Consider the following 14,477-nt stretch of genomic DNA (forward strand, 5'->3'; position numbering starts at 1 on the left):
CCCATTCTATTAAACCAACGGCACGACTCGTTCAAAGGCGTGAGTTACTGCGGACGAGGATGTCCATTTTCTTTGAAATACGAATACGCCTCGAAGAAGAAAGATACTATTGAACGGAAGTAATTTAAGAAAACATCCTGTTGTGACGTAAACGACATTGTCACTTTTAATATATTTATTATAATATATTTACACGAATTGGATCCACGACATTGGTGCATCGACAGATATCTGTTGTTTCGAAAAGGGTGTAACTTTCAAATTAACGATTCTGAGAATTTGGTACGAACATTTTATTGAGAATGATTGTCGAATGAATGGGTATATTTAGTTGATACGCTGACGAATAATTACTCGAGATTAGAGTCTGGAAAAAGAATGCACGACCACCCAAGGAATATTTGATGTGAATATATCTTGGGAATAATTTGTCCGAATTCGGTGAAAGAAATCTCGATTCAATGCAATCAGTATTATTTATTATTCTTTTAAAAAAATCTGATTGTAAAACCTATCTCGATAACCATCATATTATTTAAAATTAGCAAGTGTTTCGTGATGGATGTTTATGGATGAAGAAAACAATGATTAATATAAATTATTACATAATTTCGTCCTATTTTAAATAATTCCAATGCATAAATCTACTTGACACATTGATATATTATTCTTTCTTTCCATTCTATTCGATATTGTGAACATCATATTCAACGTTACAAATACTTATGGGCGTTTCGATGATAACAATCAGTAAGGTCGAATACACATGTGTATTCATTTTAAATGCAAATTATTTTACACACGTATACATCAATCACGCTCACAAAGACACGTATCTTTAAAAAAAAGAAAATCTGTTTAATAAATTCAAAAAATAACTACATCCACACGTATTAAAGATACGTATTTATTTTTTGAAAAAAAAAATGTGTTTGTTCCACAACAACAAATCACACACAGAATCAACAGAGTCAAAAATGCAATTAGACATCCCCCCCTCCTCCACATTCCCCTCCTCATCGAGAGGCTTGAAACGGTTGCGGAAACGCGGCGCGGGAGAAGCAGCACGAAGGGCTGTAGATAACGTCGTAGAAAATACATTCCACGAAAAGAGCTGGCCCTGAAGTGTGTAGTCAATACTGCAGCGGCGAAACGATGCCTACCGCAGCACTGTTTTCCCCCCTTTATCCAACCGATTCCCTCCTCCCCCCTCGAAACTTCCGCCCCTGAATGAAAGAGAAACCGAGAAGGAGAAGAGAGAAAGGACGAGAGATTTGCGCGAATCCTGAATCCCGGTAATAATTGCCGGGAGGGGTGGGGGGAATGCAGAGAAAAGGGTTCGGTCTGATGAAAATTTTCGGGCTGAGAATGCAAACGTAAACCCGTAATACCGCGGGAAGGAAGGAAGATGTCTGGGCAAATAATAATCTTTGCGTATCGATTCGATCGATAATTGAAGTGGTAATATCTTCGAGATATTGTATTCAATAAGATGGATGATCGTTTCAACGGGAGGAATTTTTCTTGTTAATATTAATATTCGAGTATATCGGGGATTGTTGGGTTAAGGTTGGACAAACGAAAGGGAGAAATTTCATTAATGCAGCAGGTGTTTTTCTTTAATGAAAACAAACTCTGACGATTTTTATTAAATCGATGCACGAATTTTACTGCCATCGTGATTGAGATAAGTTTCTCGATGGTTCGGGATTTAACAGTGGATGCTATTTCCAAACTTTATAAAAATAAACATATTTATCTTAAAATATCGATAAATAAAAAATATGTGTCAATCCATATAATCCATATAATTTGTTCTTCTTAAAATTTTCTTAAAAAGAAAAAAAAATTAATAGATTAGAAAACTTGGGATTGGATTATTACATTAGAAACGTTTTAAAAGTATCGTTCACGTCGCGAGTACATTCGAGCAAATTGAACAAGGTTGAAGGGTTGCACGTGCACAAGTTGTTGACACGTGCCGATCTGCCTGTCGATGCGCGTATTTTACGACTATTTGCCGGTTCACGAAGGCGTGAAGCGCGAGAATCGGTGCCACGAGGACGCGGGAAAACGTAAGGCGAAATCGAGCGTGGAAGCGAGAATGCGCCACGACGAGATTCGTGCGATCCACAAACCCGAGAATTTTCACCCGGGGATTCGAAGAGTGGGGGGGGAACAAGGAGCAAACAGCCCTCAGCTGTAGGATTTCGTTCTCTTAGACGACGAGTTGTACCACTGTTTGATGTCTTCCCCGTGTTGACCTTACGTTTTAAACACAATTTACTATGTCTGCTATATCTTCCTTCGATTTATCTTCGAATTTGTAATAATAAAATAATTTCTCATATACCGATTATGATAATCAAAAAATTATTTTCAACGCATCATCGATATAGGAATCTATGATAAATGTTTAATTTATGATGATTCTTTATTTTTTTTTTTTTAACAATTTGATAGTATTGTAATTTTGACCTAACCTAACTTTTGTATTTTCGTCAGTTCTCTTAATTTTTCTTGAATTTCTAAATACAGATGTTTATGCATGTATCGAAATAATTAAATATAGAAGAGAGAATGATTAATTAATTTGATTTTATATACTTTTTCAACAAACTTTTTTAAATTAAGTAACAAACTGATTATAAAAGTATCGTAATAATTTTCCAAATTATTTTATTAAAATGCAATCAAGTGAAAAAAAAATAAATAAATGAAAATATTTTTACGAAATCTTTATTCGACAAAGAATGAAACAAAGTAAAAATTATATATGTAATATATTTTTCAATAAATATGTAGCAATTTTAGCAAAATAAATAAAATTTGTCATAACGTTTAATATTATATAATTTACAACATCATTTATGTATTTAATCCTAATTAAAAAATGAACAAACATTTCTGATAACAATAGTTTTATACAAAAGAAAAACACCCGTCATTATTTATATATATTCTACAAAAAAATTAGAAGAAAGCGAGTGAAACGAAGCACCAGTTTCTCCTCTTTCCTGTAAAATAAATGCGCGGCAATACGCGTGTCTAGGATGAAAGTCATTGACAAGGATAGCCTTTCAAGGTGAAAGAGGAAGTATACACAACAATAGTTAGGTCGAGTTCTCGAGCGAGTATCGCAATAATAATCGTAAACACAGATGGAGTAACTAGAATGTGCGCGCCTTTTCATTTTGAACGTGATTTTTCACCAGGCACCGTTACTCGTACTGCACATGCATGCGGGAAAGGTGCACGTAGCACGTGCATGCGCCGCATAAGATTATATACAGAGGAGACGAGTAACCGTAAATGTACATAACGGTGACACGGCGTGAGACTATTCGTTTACCGAAATGAACGGTTAACGAGGATGCACGGAGTGGAGAACCTTTGCTCCTAGCGAAGCGGGAAAAACGGAGAAATTGACGGTGGAAATAATTTGGATACAAAGGGCGTGCAACGTCGAAAATTAAAACGATGTGTGGGAGTATTAAATCTCATTCTCTCGTGGAAAAGAAATTACGGAATACGAATAAAATTTAATGATAAAACAATCGAAGAATTTATCGTTCGAAACGTCGAATACGAAAACGCGGGTAATTATGGCGCCAAATGTTTTAAACGACTTTGCTCGAAATTTTGACTGATTTTCAGTGGATTAGTAACTCTTACAAAGTCTCTTAGAAAAGTAAGAATGATCATTTTTATTTTTGTAAAATTGAGTTTAAAGATGAAGATGTAAAGATTATATAGTAATTCTTTTCTAACGTTTCAACAGGTTTGATTAAACAAAACATTTTTGCAACAATAATAAAACGTTACACAAGTATCCACGTATCACTCACACAAACCATCAAGTATTATAATCAACTCAATTTTTGTAGATCACCACCAACTACACCGAGTATATACGATTCTAATCCATGAAAATCCAAACAAAGTACGCGTATACATTCGAAAATACTCGAACGTTCATTACAGAATTATAATAATTAATTTAAATTACAAAAATTCGAAAATAATTCATTACAAGATTCATCTTAAATACCATCAAATTAATCTCATTAATCATAAAATGAGAAGATGAATAAAATAGAAGAATATTATTCAAAAATTGCTCCATCCAGTATGGAACACCATTTCGCAGATGTCATTATCGAAGCCAATTTAACAACAATTTAATTTTAACAATCTAACACATTTACAATTCTCATACCGTTCCAACATTTTCGTCCTATACGCGTACAATACATTCGATCATCGATGAGAGATACATCTGTCCCGTAAGAAGATTCTCTTATCCAAGAAGATGTCGAAATTTTCGCAATTTTGAAAAAGAGAAAGAGAGAGAGAGAGAGAAAAAAGGAGAAAAACGCGGGAAACAACGCGAAGAGAGATGAACACAAGGGTTGAGCAGTACCTGGCGGATGAAGCCACCATGAATTGACCAGGGATGGTTGTTGGTTGCCGTGGCCCTCGCCGACAGGGGCGTACATCCTCCTCCGACTACGTCACGCCCGTCACTGCCGCCCCGTGCGGCTGCACCCTCGACTGCCTTCAACCCATAACCCACCGCTCCTCCCGGGATTCCTGTCACTTCCCCTTCCTCCGCGCGTACGCAAGAGGGTTGCAAGGTTACCGATTCCCCCCCCTCGTCCCCCTCCGCCGCGCGCTCCCCTCGAGCCCGCCCCCGCCCGGCCACCTCGAGCGGTTCAAGGTGGAGGAACAACCGCCTCCAACGACGCACAACCACCCCCGGAGTCAGTTTTCCTACGCAAGCAGCAACCGGCCAGCCGCAGCCATCACTTTCGCTGGAAAATCCTCGGCCCGTTACGAGGGCGGCCAGGGCTGACGTTGCAAAGGGCGAGCGTGTTCAACTTTTCCTTCCCTCTTTTCCTCTTTCCTACGCAAGAGCAAGAGTAAGTCGAACGTGGTCAGGCGAACTCGTTACGAATGGCGAATACCGGCCGTGGTCAAAGGCGAGCTCTTTCTCCCGAATCGATAAGATAATTCGTATGGCGTACGGAAAAGAGGATTGGAACGAAATGGCGACGCGTCGAATCGACGAAATATTGCACATCGTTGCAATAGATTTATCGTTTGATTAATTCGTAAGCTGTGTACGTTTTTCGAGAGTATGGATCTCGATCAACGGTTCCCTTCGAGAGGGAAAGTATTTTCAAATATGAAGAGATGCGTAAGTTAGTCGAATTAACGGAAGATGACAGAAGGAACATTCTGCTCAAAATAAAAAAAGAAAAAAGGAAATTAAATGTTTCGTCATACTCTTCTCTGAAATTATTACAAAATCAAAAGATAATTAATCGTTGAAATTACAAAGTACAATTTTAACGATTTAATTTTCCAATCTAAAAAATACAACCCAATCGATTCATTCCCGAAAAAATAAAAATTCAACGAAACGCATCCCCTATTCCGCTCCTCCTCCACACACGCGCGCAAAACTCGCATAGCTGGAATCGTTCGATAATTAAGGTAATGTTTCGCATACCGGGATCCCCTCTCTCCTCCGTTATATATTTTTCATCCAAGAACGGACGACGAGGAGGAGGAGGAGGAGCACCTGTCCGAGGAGAAAATTTTTCGAAGCCGAAATTCCCCGCGCCCTGTCTACCTACGTTCCTGAAGAGCAGTTGGTTGGAGGGGAGAACAACCTTGCAAGCTCTCACACCCTCCCTCGATATGCGTGGAGCTGCGTCGGTGGTAGGATCTGAAATTTTGGGAGGTTGGAGGAGAAAGTTGAAGGGCGAAAAAGCGGGAGGGAGCCAGGGAGGGAGAGGAGGGGTGGTGTCCTCGGGGGCGGTGGGGGGGCGGTCTGAAGGGAGCCGGGCAACCTGCACCCGGCAACAGCCCCCGACCTCGGAAGAACTAATCATTAACCTCCTTTCACCCTCCCAAACACCGCTCTAACTCGACCACCTTCGCCTCACTTTCACCTGTGCCCTCTACTCACCACTTCTCCGCTCTCTACCTCCCCCTCTACCTAACCCATTCACCCTCCTCCCTTCCCCCGAGCTTTCTTCGCCTCTCAAATACGCTTGGCGCGCGTATTACGATTACACGCGCTCGCTTTCACCGCTTTTTTCACGGCCCTTCGCTTCGATCTCCTCCGTTCCAATCCATCCTTTTGTCCATCCTTCTCTCGGGATTGCAACCTTTAACTTTTTAAGGCGTTGGATTCCGTCGAAATTCCAATTTTTCTTTTTTCTTTAAAGAGTTTTTGGAGAGTTTAAAGGAGCCGTGTCGATTATGGGCGAAGCTAGTTCGTAAACTAGTTTCGTCTAGGAGATTCGCGCCAACCGTTGTGAGGTTGGCGTAGTAACCCTGTTGCTGGCCTTCCGTGTATATATATATATATGTGTGTGTGTGTGTTAAAGGTTGCACCCTGTGCAACCCTCCGAACTTGAAGGCTGCGGTACACGGATAAACGCGAGGAGATAGATCAATAAATACGCGGGATACGTTGTTACACGTGCGTTATTATGCGTTCTGCGATGCATTCAATTGCATTGGGAAAACAAGAGTGGAGAGAAGGATCGATCGATTCCTTTTTTGCATTACGTTTCAAACATCTCATTTCGTACTTTATAATTCCAATAATTTAAAATTTTTAATTTCAATCAGTTTTTAACGTTTTTTTTATAATCCTTAAAAACTGTCATCGAAAATATTTGCTTGGAAATTTCAAGATCTTAAGATAACCTTTAAAGGTTAATTGGGAAAAATAATTAGATACATAAATTCAAAATAATCGAATATGTAATGATTGTATTAAATAAATAACATATCTTCTATATATATATATATAGAAAAATGAATTAGAAAAATAAAATTAAATAATTCGTACGAAATGACTGTCCTGCGAACAGGTATTCGTATATTTTTAATCGATGTAACCGACAAAGTACACGGCGATTGCCGTTTATCCACTTTTGTATTTACGTGTATATTTTCAACTCGATAAGATCTATGTCGTATGACAGAAGGGTGGTATATAAGACACGAGAAGGGCAAGTGAAATGTGTAAAATCGATCGACGATATTGATGGAAATCGTGGAAATTGTCCAACTGAATTGAATAGCTCATTTGTTTACTTTTAAAATCAAAATTATTCCATATGATTAAGTAAAAACATAATTTCAAGATATTCTTTCATGCGAAAATAAATTTTGAAAATTTATACAATTACAAAAAAGATTTATCAAGGTAAAAATTAATGATACAACATTATATTATTTTTAGATATAACACTAATTTAAAAATGCTAATTAATACGAATTAATCGAATAATCGTTAAACATAAAAAAAAAAAAAGAAAGAGAAAATTGCATTCCTTAAGAGGAAATAACATAAAGGAGGTACAGGAAAACAGAAGCTGTACGTCCAGGAGCGGGCGCTTTCGTGCGAAGGTCGAGTCGTCAGTGGTTTAGAGAGAAGGGTGTGCGCGGGGCAGCCGAAAAAGGGAGGAAGAGGGGCAAGATGCAACGCACATCTATTGATTCTCCTTCAGCGTGAAGGCCCGCGTGTCCCACTCACTTTCGGAAGCGCGCACGCACGCACGCACTCGCGCGTTTTCCCCGGCCGCCAGTACATGGACACGTGGCTTGCTGCGTGGCGTACTTACGTGTGCATACACACACGCACGAACCGCGTCCCGATAGTTGAATGCAGGGCACAAAACAGGGCCTCTCTCTCTCCTTCATTCTTTCCTTCCCCTCCCCTTTTCTCCCGTACTTAGCTTGAAGAAGGAAGGAAAGGAAAAGAAAAAGGAAAGAAAAAGGGAAAAAAAAAAGAGGGGGGAACTGGATTTTGCAACCTCCCTTCCGTGCATTCCTACTATGAATTTCCTTGGCCGGCTGCATAAAGAATTAGAATGCCAGAACAACGCACACCGGCAGTTTATATAGAGGTTTATACAGGATAGAAGGAAAGAAAAAAGGAGGGGTGAGGGACGTCATGTCCTAAATGCTCAAACGCGGCTTTGCACTTGCAACTATGCTTCACGATGTTGCGTATTCAAAATCTTGGAGGGTAAGCATCGGCTTTGCAAACAATAAACCAGATCGACACGGAGAGACACCGCTTCTCGAGGTTGGAATAACAAAGTGCACGGAACTGGCGAGCAAGAACAACTTTATTGCCTTTGTGTTGGTTGAACCAGGTTGTCCTATGTCATCGAGATGGGTAATTAACCGAGGCAACGAAAAATACGCCTCTTTCGAAGACATTGAGCATGAAGAAATAAGTACTTTAATGTGCGTAGGAAGAGAGACAAGTGAATCTTATGTATGTAAAATATCGATAATTGTTGGTCTGATTCGAAATGAAATTCATATGATCGAAAAAAGATCGAAAGTGGAAATATTTCTATAGGAAATAATTTGAGATTGAAAAATTATATATTTAAGCAAAGAAAAATTAAGATTTAATTTAATGACATATATTTAAAATAATTTCTCTGTAAATATACTTGTATGAGTAAATGTAAATGTATTATTTTTTACTAATTGTAAATAATATCTAAATTATTGATCAAGTTAAATCAATTGTTATATGTATTATGTGTACTAATTATTTATATTAATAAAAAACAGTTACGCAAAATAAATAAATACATGATAAGATAGCAAATCAATTTTAATATGCAGAAGCAGTCTTGGAATAATAACGTTTCGATCTCATATTTGTTTACATGAATCGAAAGACACAGAAATGGTGTCGCAAAAACTATGAGATTCCTATTCGAACCGTTAGCAGGATGCAAAGTATGATTCGAATGTACAAGAGTCATCGTACTCAGTGGAACCAAACATGCAGAAACACAAACATATGTCACCGTTAAGGTTACGAAAACAATTGTTCTAGGTTGTCGTAAGGGTCAATTTGTGCGATGAGAAATTGTATATTGAAATCCATTCAAGCAACGATTGGTTATCGAATACGTTGCAAAATATTCAAGGAAAATCTCATTATTTTGTTATAATGTCACTTAAATTTTAAATATATTTGTGTGATAGTTATAATATAATTTTTTAAAATATTGTTAATTTACAAATTTTAATATTACGATATGTAATAATTATATCATATTCCCATGTAACGTTAAAAAGAATTATAAAAATATAGATATTTTATAAAAATAAATAACATAAATTTTTGTGTTAAAATATTATAAATAAATGCACGAAAATCGAAAAATTAGTTTTATTGTAAAAATTTAAATTACATGTTTTTCTTTATTCATATTCTTTTTTATAATCACTTTAAACTTTTATGATATATCATGATATAAAAACTAACAATAACAAACATGTATTAAAATAATAATATAGAAAAAAAAATAAGATTTATATACAAATTATGAGGTATTGAATATATGTATTAGATAAAAACTTACGAAAATCGGTTTTCCACGCATCCGTTTCCCGCCTTTCTGCTTTTCGTATTCTTCCTTTTCTTAACTTCCCAAATTTTCTTTTAATTCGAGATGTTAAAAATTATTCTAACCCTTTCGCGACATATCATTAAATGCCGGTACCATGCGAGAAAAAAATTCATTTTTAACGAAACATTTCCATTCTTATTTTAAATAGTAGGTCACCGAAATCACTTGTTGTAGGATTAGGGACTTTTGGATCATCATATACAAAAGCGGCGAGAAGATGACAATGTATGTAAAAGAACCGATTTTCGCGAAAAACTCTTAACTCTTTCGTCCGTACGCTGCCAGCAGCGAAGGCAACTGAAAACAGAGAATCGGCAGCCAGATTGTCGGTCACATAGACGTCCTTATCACGCATTGAAAATGAAAATTTGGTCCGGAATCAGTGGCGCCGTCTCGCGGAAGCGGGAAAATTTATTTGATTTTTAAGATCTTTGTAATAAGAAATATCTTTTTTATTGTAGAATTTAAATACGCTTTCTATTTGTAAATGATTGTTTTATAATTATAGTAGAACGAATTATTGAAAAATGTACGGTTGAATTGAATATTTTATCTAATTAAAAAAGATAAAAATGTGTTTTTATGATATAAAAATAAAATAATTATGAAATGGTTTAAATTATAATAGTATTGATAAAATTAATAAACTTTAATTATAAATAAAAAAAATAGAAAAACTATTATATAAATTAACTTAAGTTTTTTATTTATATTTCACTGTAGTTTAACATTTCAACATGTGATGGAAATTTTTTCTAGGAAAAAATTTACAAATAAAAATCGAATTTGTGTAAAACAATTTGATATAAATTACATTTATCCTTTCACTACATATATTAATACATTAACCGATAACTACTGTATTATCGTCGATAAAATCATAAGGTGGTACTTCCAAATTTAATGGAGCTGGTCCTTTCCTAATCCTGCCACTAGCATCATAATGAGATCCATGGCAAGGACAATAATAACCACCAAAATCACCTGCATTTGCAATTGGTACACATCCTAAATGTGTACATACACCCAAAACAATCAACCATTGTGGCTGCTTTACACGATCTAAATCCACTTGTGGATCTCTAAGAATCTTAATATCAACTGCTGCCTCTTTTTCAATTTCTTTTTTTGACCTATTATCATGTAAAAAAAAATTTATATTTAATATTTTTTTAAATATCATTTAAGAAATGATACAAAAAAATATTCAGTAATTTACATACCTGTGTCGTACAAATATAGGTTTTCCTCGCCATTTAAAGACAGCACTTTTTCCTTCAGGAATAGCATCAAGTTTTATTTCAATTTTTGCCAATGCAAGTACATCAGCTGAAGCACTAAATGTAGCTACTAAATCATGTATGGCTGATTTTGCTATATAAGCACCGGTAATTCCACTTGCTATGTAATAATATCAAAATTTATATTTCTATGTAATTCTAAAATTGAAATAAAATAATAAAAAAATAAAAAAATAAAAAGAATTAAAAGATTTATTTACCAGCTGTCATAACATATGCAAATGATTTACGGCTACTTGAATTTTCTTTGCTTTTACTTCTTGGATCTTGTACAGCTTCATGACGATAATCACTAAAATCTGGCCACTGAATATCAGTATGTGCTAACCTCCTCTGCGTTGCTAATAAACTTGCTGCAATAATTAATTTAATCAAATCTTTGCTTTCAAATTAATTTATACTGTAGTATATGAAATAACAATAGAAATATTTAAGTTTATATATATATAATTTAGTTAATATATATATATATATAAGTTTATAAATATTTTTTTTAGTTCCTAAAATACGCAAAAGATTTGTGCAACATTAAGAAACTCAATTGGTATAACAGTAATCTAATCTAGCAGTAAGTATGTAAGGAGTGAATACAGCATATGATTATATAATCGAAATATAAAATGAATTTTGTCGAAGTGAATACAAAAGTTAATAAAATAACTTTGAATTAAAAGTTTCAGACCTCCAATTCCTGAACTCACTCGTAGAGCTCCTGTAATAAGAGATTCTTGCGAACTTTGAACGAGAATCTGGTTGACGTCAGATTTAGTAATAATTTTTATTTTTTCTACAATACCCCTTCCGGTCACTGGTTGCATTCCATTTGAAATGACAGATGTCGATTTTAAAAGTGGTAAGAAATTCGTCGACTTCGCAACAACGTTCATTTTTCTTAATTATTCACGTCGAACCAACTTCATCGAATACCAACTAAAATTCGAAGACTTGTACTGTCAGATGTCTCTGCAATGCAACCTTCATGTAAATTATGTATAGATGTCGCGCAATAACGAGTTGAATATAGCTTTTCTAGATAATGAATAATAATATTATCTTCAAATAATAAATAATAATAATAATAATATTTTCTGAAATATAAAAGTTTCATATATTACTTTTACAATCGAATGTGAGAAACAATTATAATTATTATATTTTTATAAGAAAATTCTAGATATAGATATTATTCTTAATAATTATTTATAAATATTCTTGATATTTATGAATTTAATCTATATTATTTATAAAAAATTGAAATCCTAAATTATTATTTAAATATAAAAATTATTAAATTTGTAGAATAAAATTTTATATGAATATTTATACGTATAAATATATTTAGATAAATGTTTAAAATTAAATAAATTTTAAAAAAACAAATTATATTAATGAAAAAATTATTAAAATATTATGTAATAATATTACATATATATATAATATATATATATATATATATATATATTATATATATATATATATAATATATAATATATAATTATAAAATTATTATATTGTATAATATATCTCATAAAAAATTTAATAAATAACAATAAATAATTAATATAAACAAAAAATAAATTTATATTATATATTTTAGTATTATACTAGTCTATACTAATATATAATGATTAGAATATTGATTCATTGTATAATAATGTTCCATATTACATATAAATAAATATTTACTATAATAAATATTTAGATTAATAATTTTATCTTGAACAATTAGAAAATGTTTTTAAAAATTCTTATAAATATAAATAAAATTTTATATGTTTATGATTTATTGTATTTAAATTTATTATTATATTTCGTTTTTTATAGTATTTTATGCTAAAACATATATTATTATTAAATATTATTATAAATATTCTAACATTTTTACAATTGATATTTCAGAACATAACAAAAAAATCAAACAGGATGTTAAATCTATTCTATTATCTCATCTATGGTAATAGTATACCGTTATGTTATATTGTTATTCGATATATCTTGTGTTCTTCGTATATATTGTATTTTTCTAAAAAACAAATATTTTTAGAAAATGTTAACAATTATAAATAGAAATTAAAAGTATATATAATATATATATTGTATATAATTATATGAAATATGTGAATATTGAATATTGAACTATATATTTTGACAGCACTAATCTTTGTTCTAATTTAAATCATTACTGTCAATATTTATTGTAATTTATCTATAAAAATGGTAAGTAAATAGTATTTTATAATAAAAAATAAATCATTTTTGTTATTGAAAACTAAAATATTAATTTTACATTAAAAAATTATTTGTACGAAATATTCATACAATTTTGAAGGTTATGTTTATAATACATAAATATATAATATATAATAATACATAAATACATAAATATTCTTTTCTTTAAATTATTAATACTTTTTAAAATATTATATATATGTATTTTAGGCGAATACATTACAAAATTGGAGTCCATTTGCCAAAGAATATGATCCCTTAAAAGCAGGTAGTATTGATGGTACAGATACAGAACCACACGATAAAGCTATTAGCCGTGCAATACAAGCACATTATGAATCTCCTCATGGCTTAAAATCAAAACCAGAAAGAACATTATTTGTTGCTAGATTTGGTCCAAAAATTACAAAACATGATTTAAAAGAGGTATAATAATAATTTTTTAATGATAACTTTTATTAATATGACAAATATATAATTTAAATGTAATTTTAAACATTGATTTAGTTTTTCTCTAAATATGGAGAGGTCATATCGGCAAAAGTTATAGTCGATATTGTAACTGGATTATCTCAGGGTTATGGATTTGTAGAAATGAGAAGCGAAGATGAAGCTAGAAGAGTGCTTAGACGTTGTGTTGATACTACGTTAAAAGGTTATCAAATTTTTATAGATTATGAGTGTGGACGCACTTTGAAAGGATGGAAACCAAGAAGACTTGGTAATTAATCCCATTGTATTTACTTGATCTTATATTATAAATATATACGTTATAAATAAGTGTTATTTATACTTATTATGTATATATTTATACATATAAATAAATGTTATTTAATCAAATTTAAAATTTTTTAAAATTTAATCAAATGTAATCACTTATAGGTGGTGGTTTTGGTGGTAAAAAGGAATCGGGTCAACTTAGATTTGGTGGAAGAGATAGACCTTTCAAAAAACCGATTGTACCTAATATTATAAAGTCTCATCATCATCATCAAGAGCATACACATCATCATAGTCATCATCATCAACATCATCACCATCATCATCATCATCATCATCGTCATCATTAAAATTTTATATTTTAATTTATCTTAATTTTATAAGTTTCGTTTTATATCTAAAAATCATAAATGAAATGAACATTAAGATATTTTTCAAAAATATTATCGTGTAATATTTTACTTGTGCTTGTTGAAAAATTTTTCTGTAAATTTTTCAGTTTGATTGATTTGATTTGACTTGTATTCAGTATAAATATTTAAGATCTATGTATCTTATAAAAATTTTATAAAGACATTAGAAATAATACAATTTTAATGTATTATGAAACAATTTACTATACTTAAATATTTATTTTCAAAATATTTTATATAACAATTTTTGTAAAAATTTTTTAATTTGTAAATATTATAAATAATGTACAAATTTTATTTATAAATAAAGAATTAAGAAATAAAAAAATTTAACGAAACATCTG

At 32.4% G+C, this 14,477-nt stretch overlaps 3 protein-coding genes across 4 annotated transcripts in view; 1 reads left to right on the forward strand and 2 right to left on the reverse strand.

Moving 5' to 3' along the window:
• The window catches only part of LOC551086 (zinc finger protein chinmo), a 61,187-nt gene extending 51,402 nt beyond the window's left edge, over positions 1–9,785 (reverse strand). The window contains exon 1 of one of the 2 annotated variants that reach the window (XM_623485.6): positions 9,423–9,785. Coding sequence is in view for 1 of the 2 variants with exons in the window: in XM_006557498.3 (XP_006557561.1) it covers positions 4,424–4,499 (76 nt within the window). In the remaining variant the exon portion in view is untranslated. Of the gene's footprint in view, positions 1–4,423; positions 4,524–9,422 lie in introns of those variants that run through there. The other variant, XM_006557498.3, reaches the window with a different exon arrangement.
• A 370-nt stretch (positions 9,786–10,155) lies between these two features.
• On the reverse strand, positions 10,156–11,730 carry LOC411183 (cytochrome b-c1 complex subunit Rieske, mitochondrial). The gene is made up of 4 exons (XM_006557503.3): positions 11,454–11,730; positions 10,972–11,124; positions 10,694–10,871; positions 10,156–10,603 (listed from the first exon to the last, which is right to left on the reverse strand). The coding sequence occupies exons 1-4, from the start codon at positions 11,656–11,658 to the stop codon at positions 10,315–10,317; spliced, it is 825 nt and encodes a 274-aa protein (XP_006557566.1). The 5' UTR covers positions 11,659–11,730; the 3' UTR covers positions 10,156–10,314.
• A 1,007-nt stretch (positions 11,731–12,737) lies between these two features.
• On the forward strand, positions 12,738–14,289 carry LOC551177 (U11/U12 small nuclear ribonucleoprotein 35 kDa protein). Its single transcript, XM_623570.6, has 4 exons — positions 12,738–12,988; positions 13,211–13,426; positions 13,508–13,721; positions 13,883–14,289. The coding sequence occupies exons 1-4, from the start codon at positions 12,986–12,988 to the stop codon at positions 14,068–14,070; spliced, it is 621 nt and encodes a 206-aa protein (XP_623573.2). The 5' UTR covers positions 12,738–12,985; the 3' UTR covers positions 14,071–14,289.
• Positions 14,290–14,477: the final 188 nt, after the last annotated feature.

This window comes from Apis mellifera, linkage group LG6 (genome assembly GCF_003254395.2).
Source record: "Apis mellifera strain DH4 linkage group LG6, Amel_HAv3.1, whole genome shotgun sequence".
Taxonomy (NCBI): Eukaryota; Metazoa; Arthropoda; class Insecta; order Hymenoptera; family Apidae; genus Apis; species Apis mellifera.

Bases quoted from the DNA above. Each gene is read 5' to 3' on its own strand.
- LOC411183 (XM_006557503.3), bottom strand. From the start codon at position 11,658: ATGAACGTTGTTGCGAAGTCGACGAATTTCTTACCACTTTTAAAATCG. The intron at 11,125-11,453 runs GTCTGAAACTTT...TAATTATTGCAG, and splicing joins AGTGAGTTCAGGAATTGGAG to CAAGTTTATTAGCAACGCAG. The intron at 10,872-10,971 runs GTAAATAAATCT...ATTATTACATAG, and splicing joins TGCATATGTTATGACAGCTG to CAAGTGGAATTACCGGTGCT.
- LOC551177 (XM_623570.6), top strand. The intron at 13,427-13,507 runs GTATAATAATAA...ACATTGATTTAG, and splicing joins CAAAACATGATTTAAAAGAG to TTTTTCTCTAAATATGGAGA. The intron at 13,722-13,882 runs GTAATTAATCCC...AATCACTTATAG, and splicing joins ATGGAAACCAAGAAGACTTG to GTGGTGGTTTTGGTGGTAAA.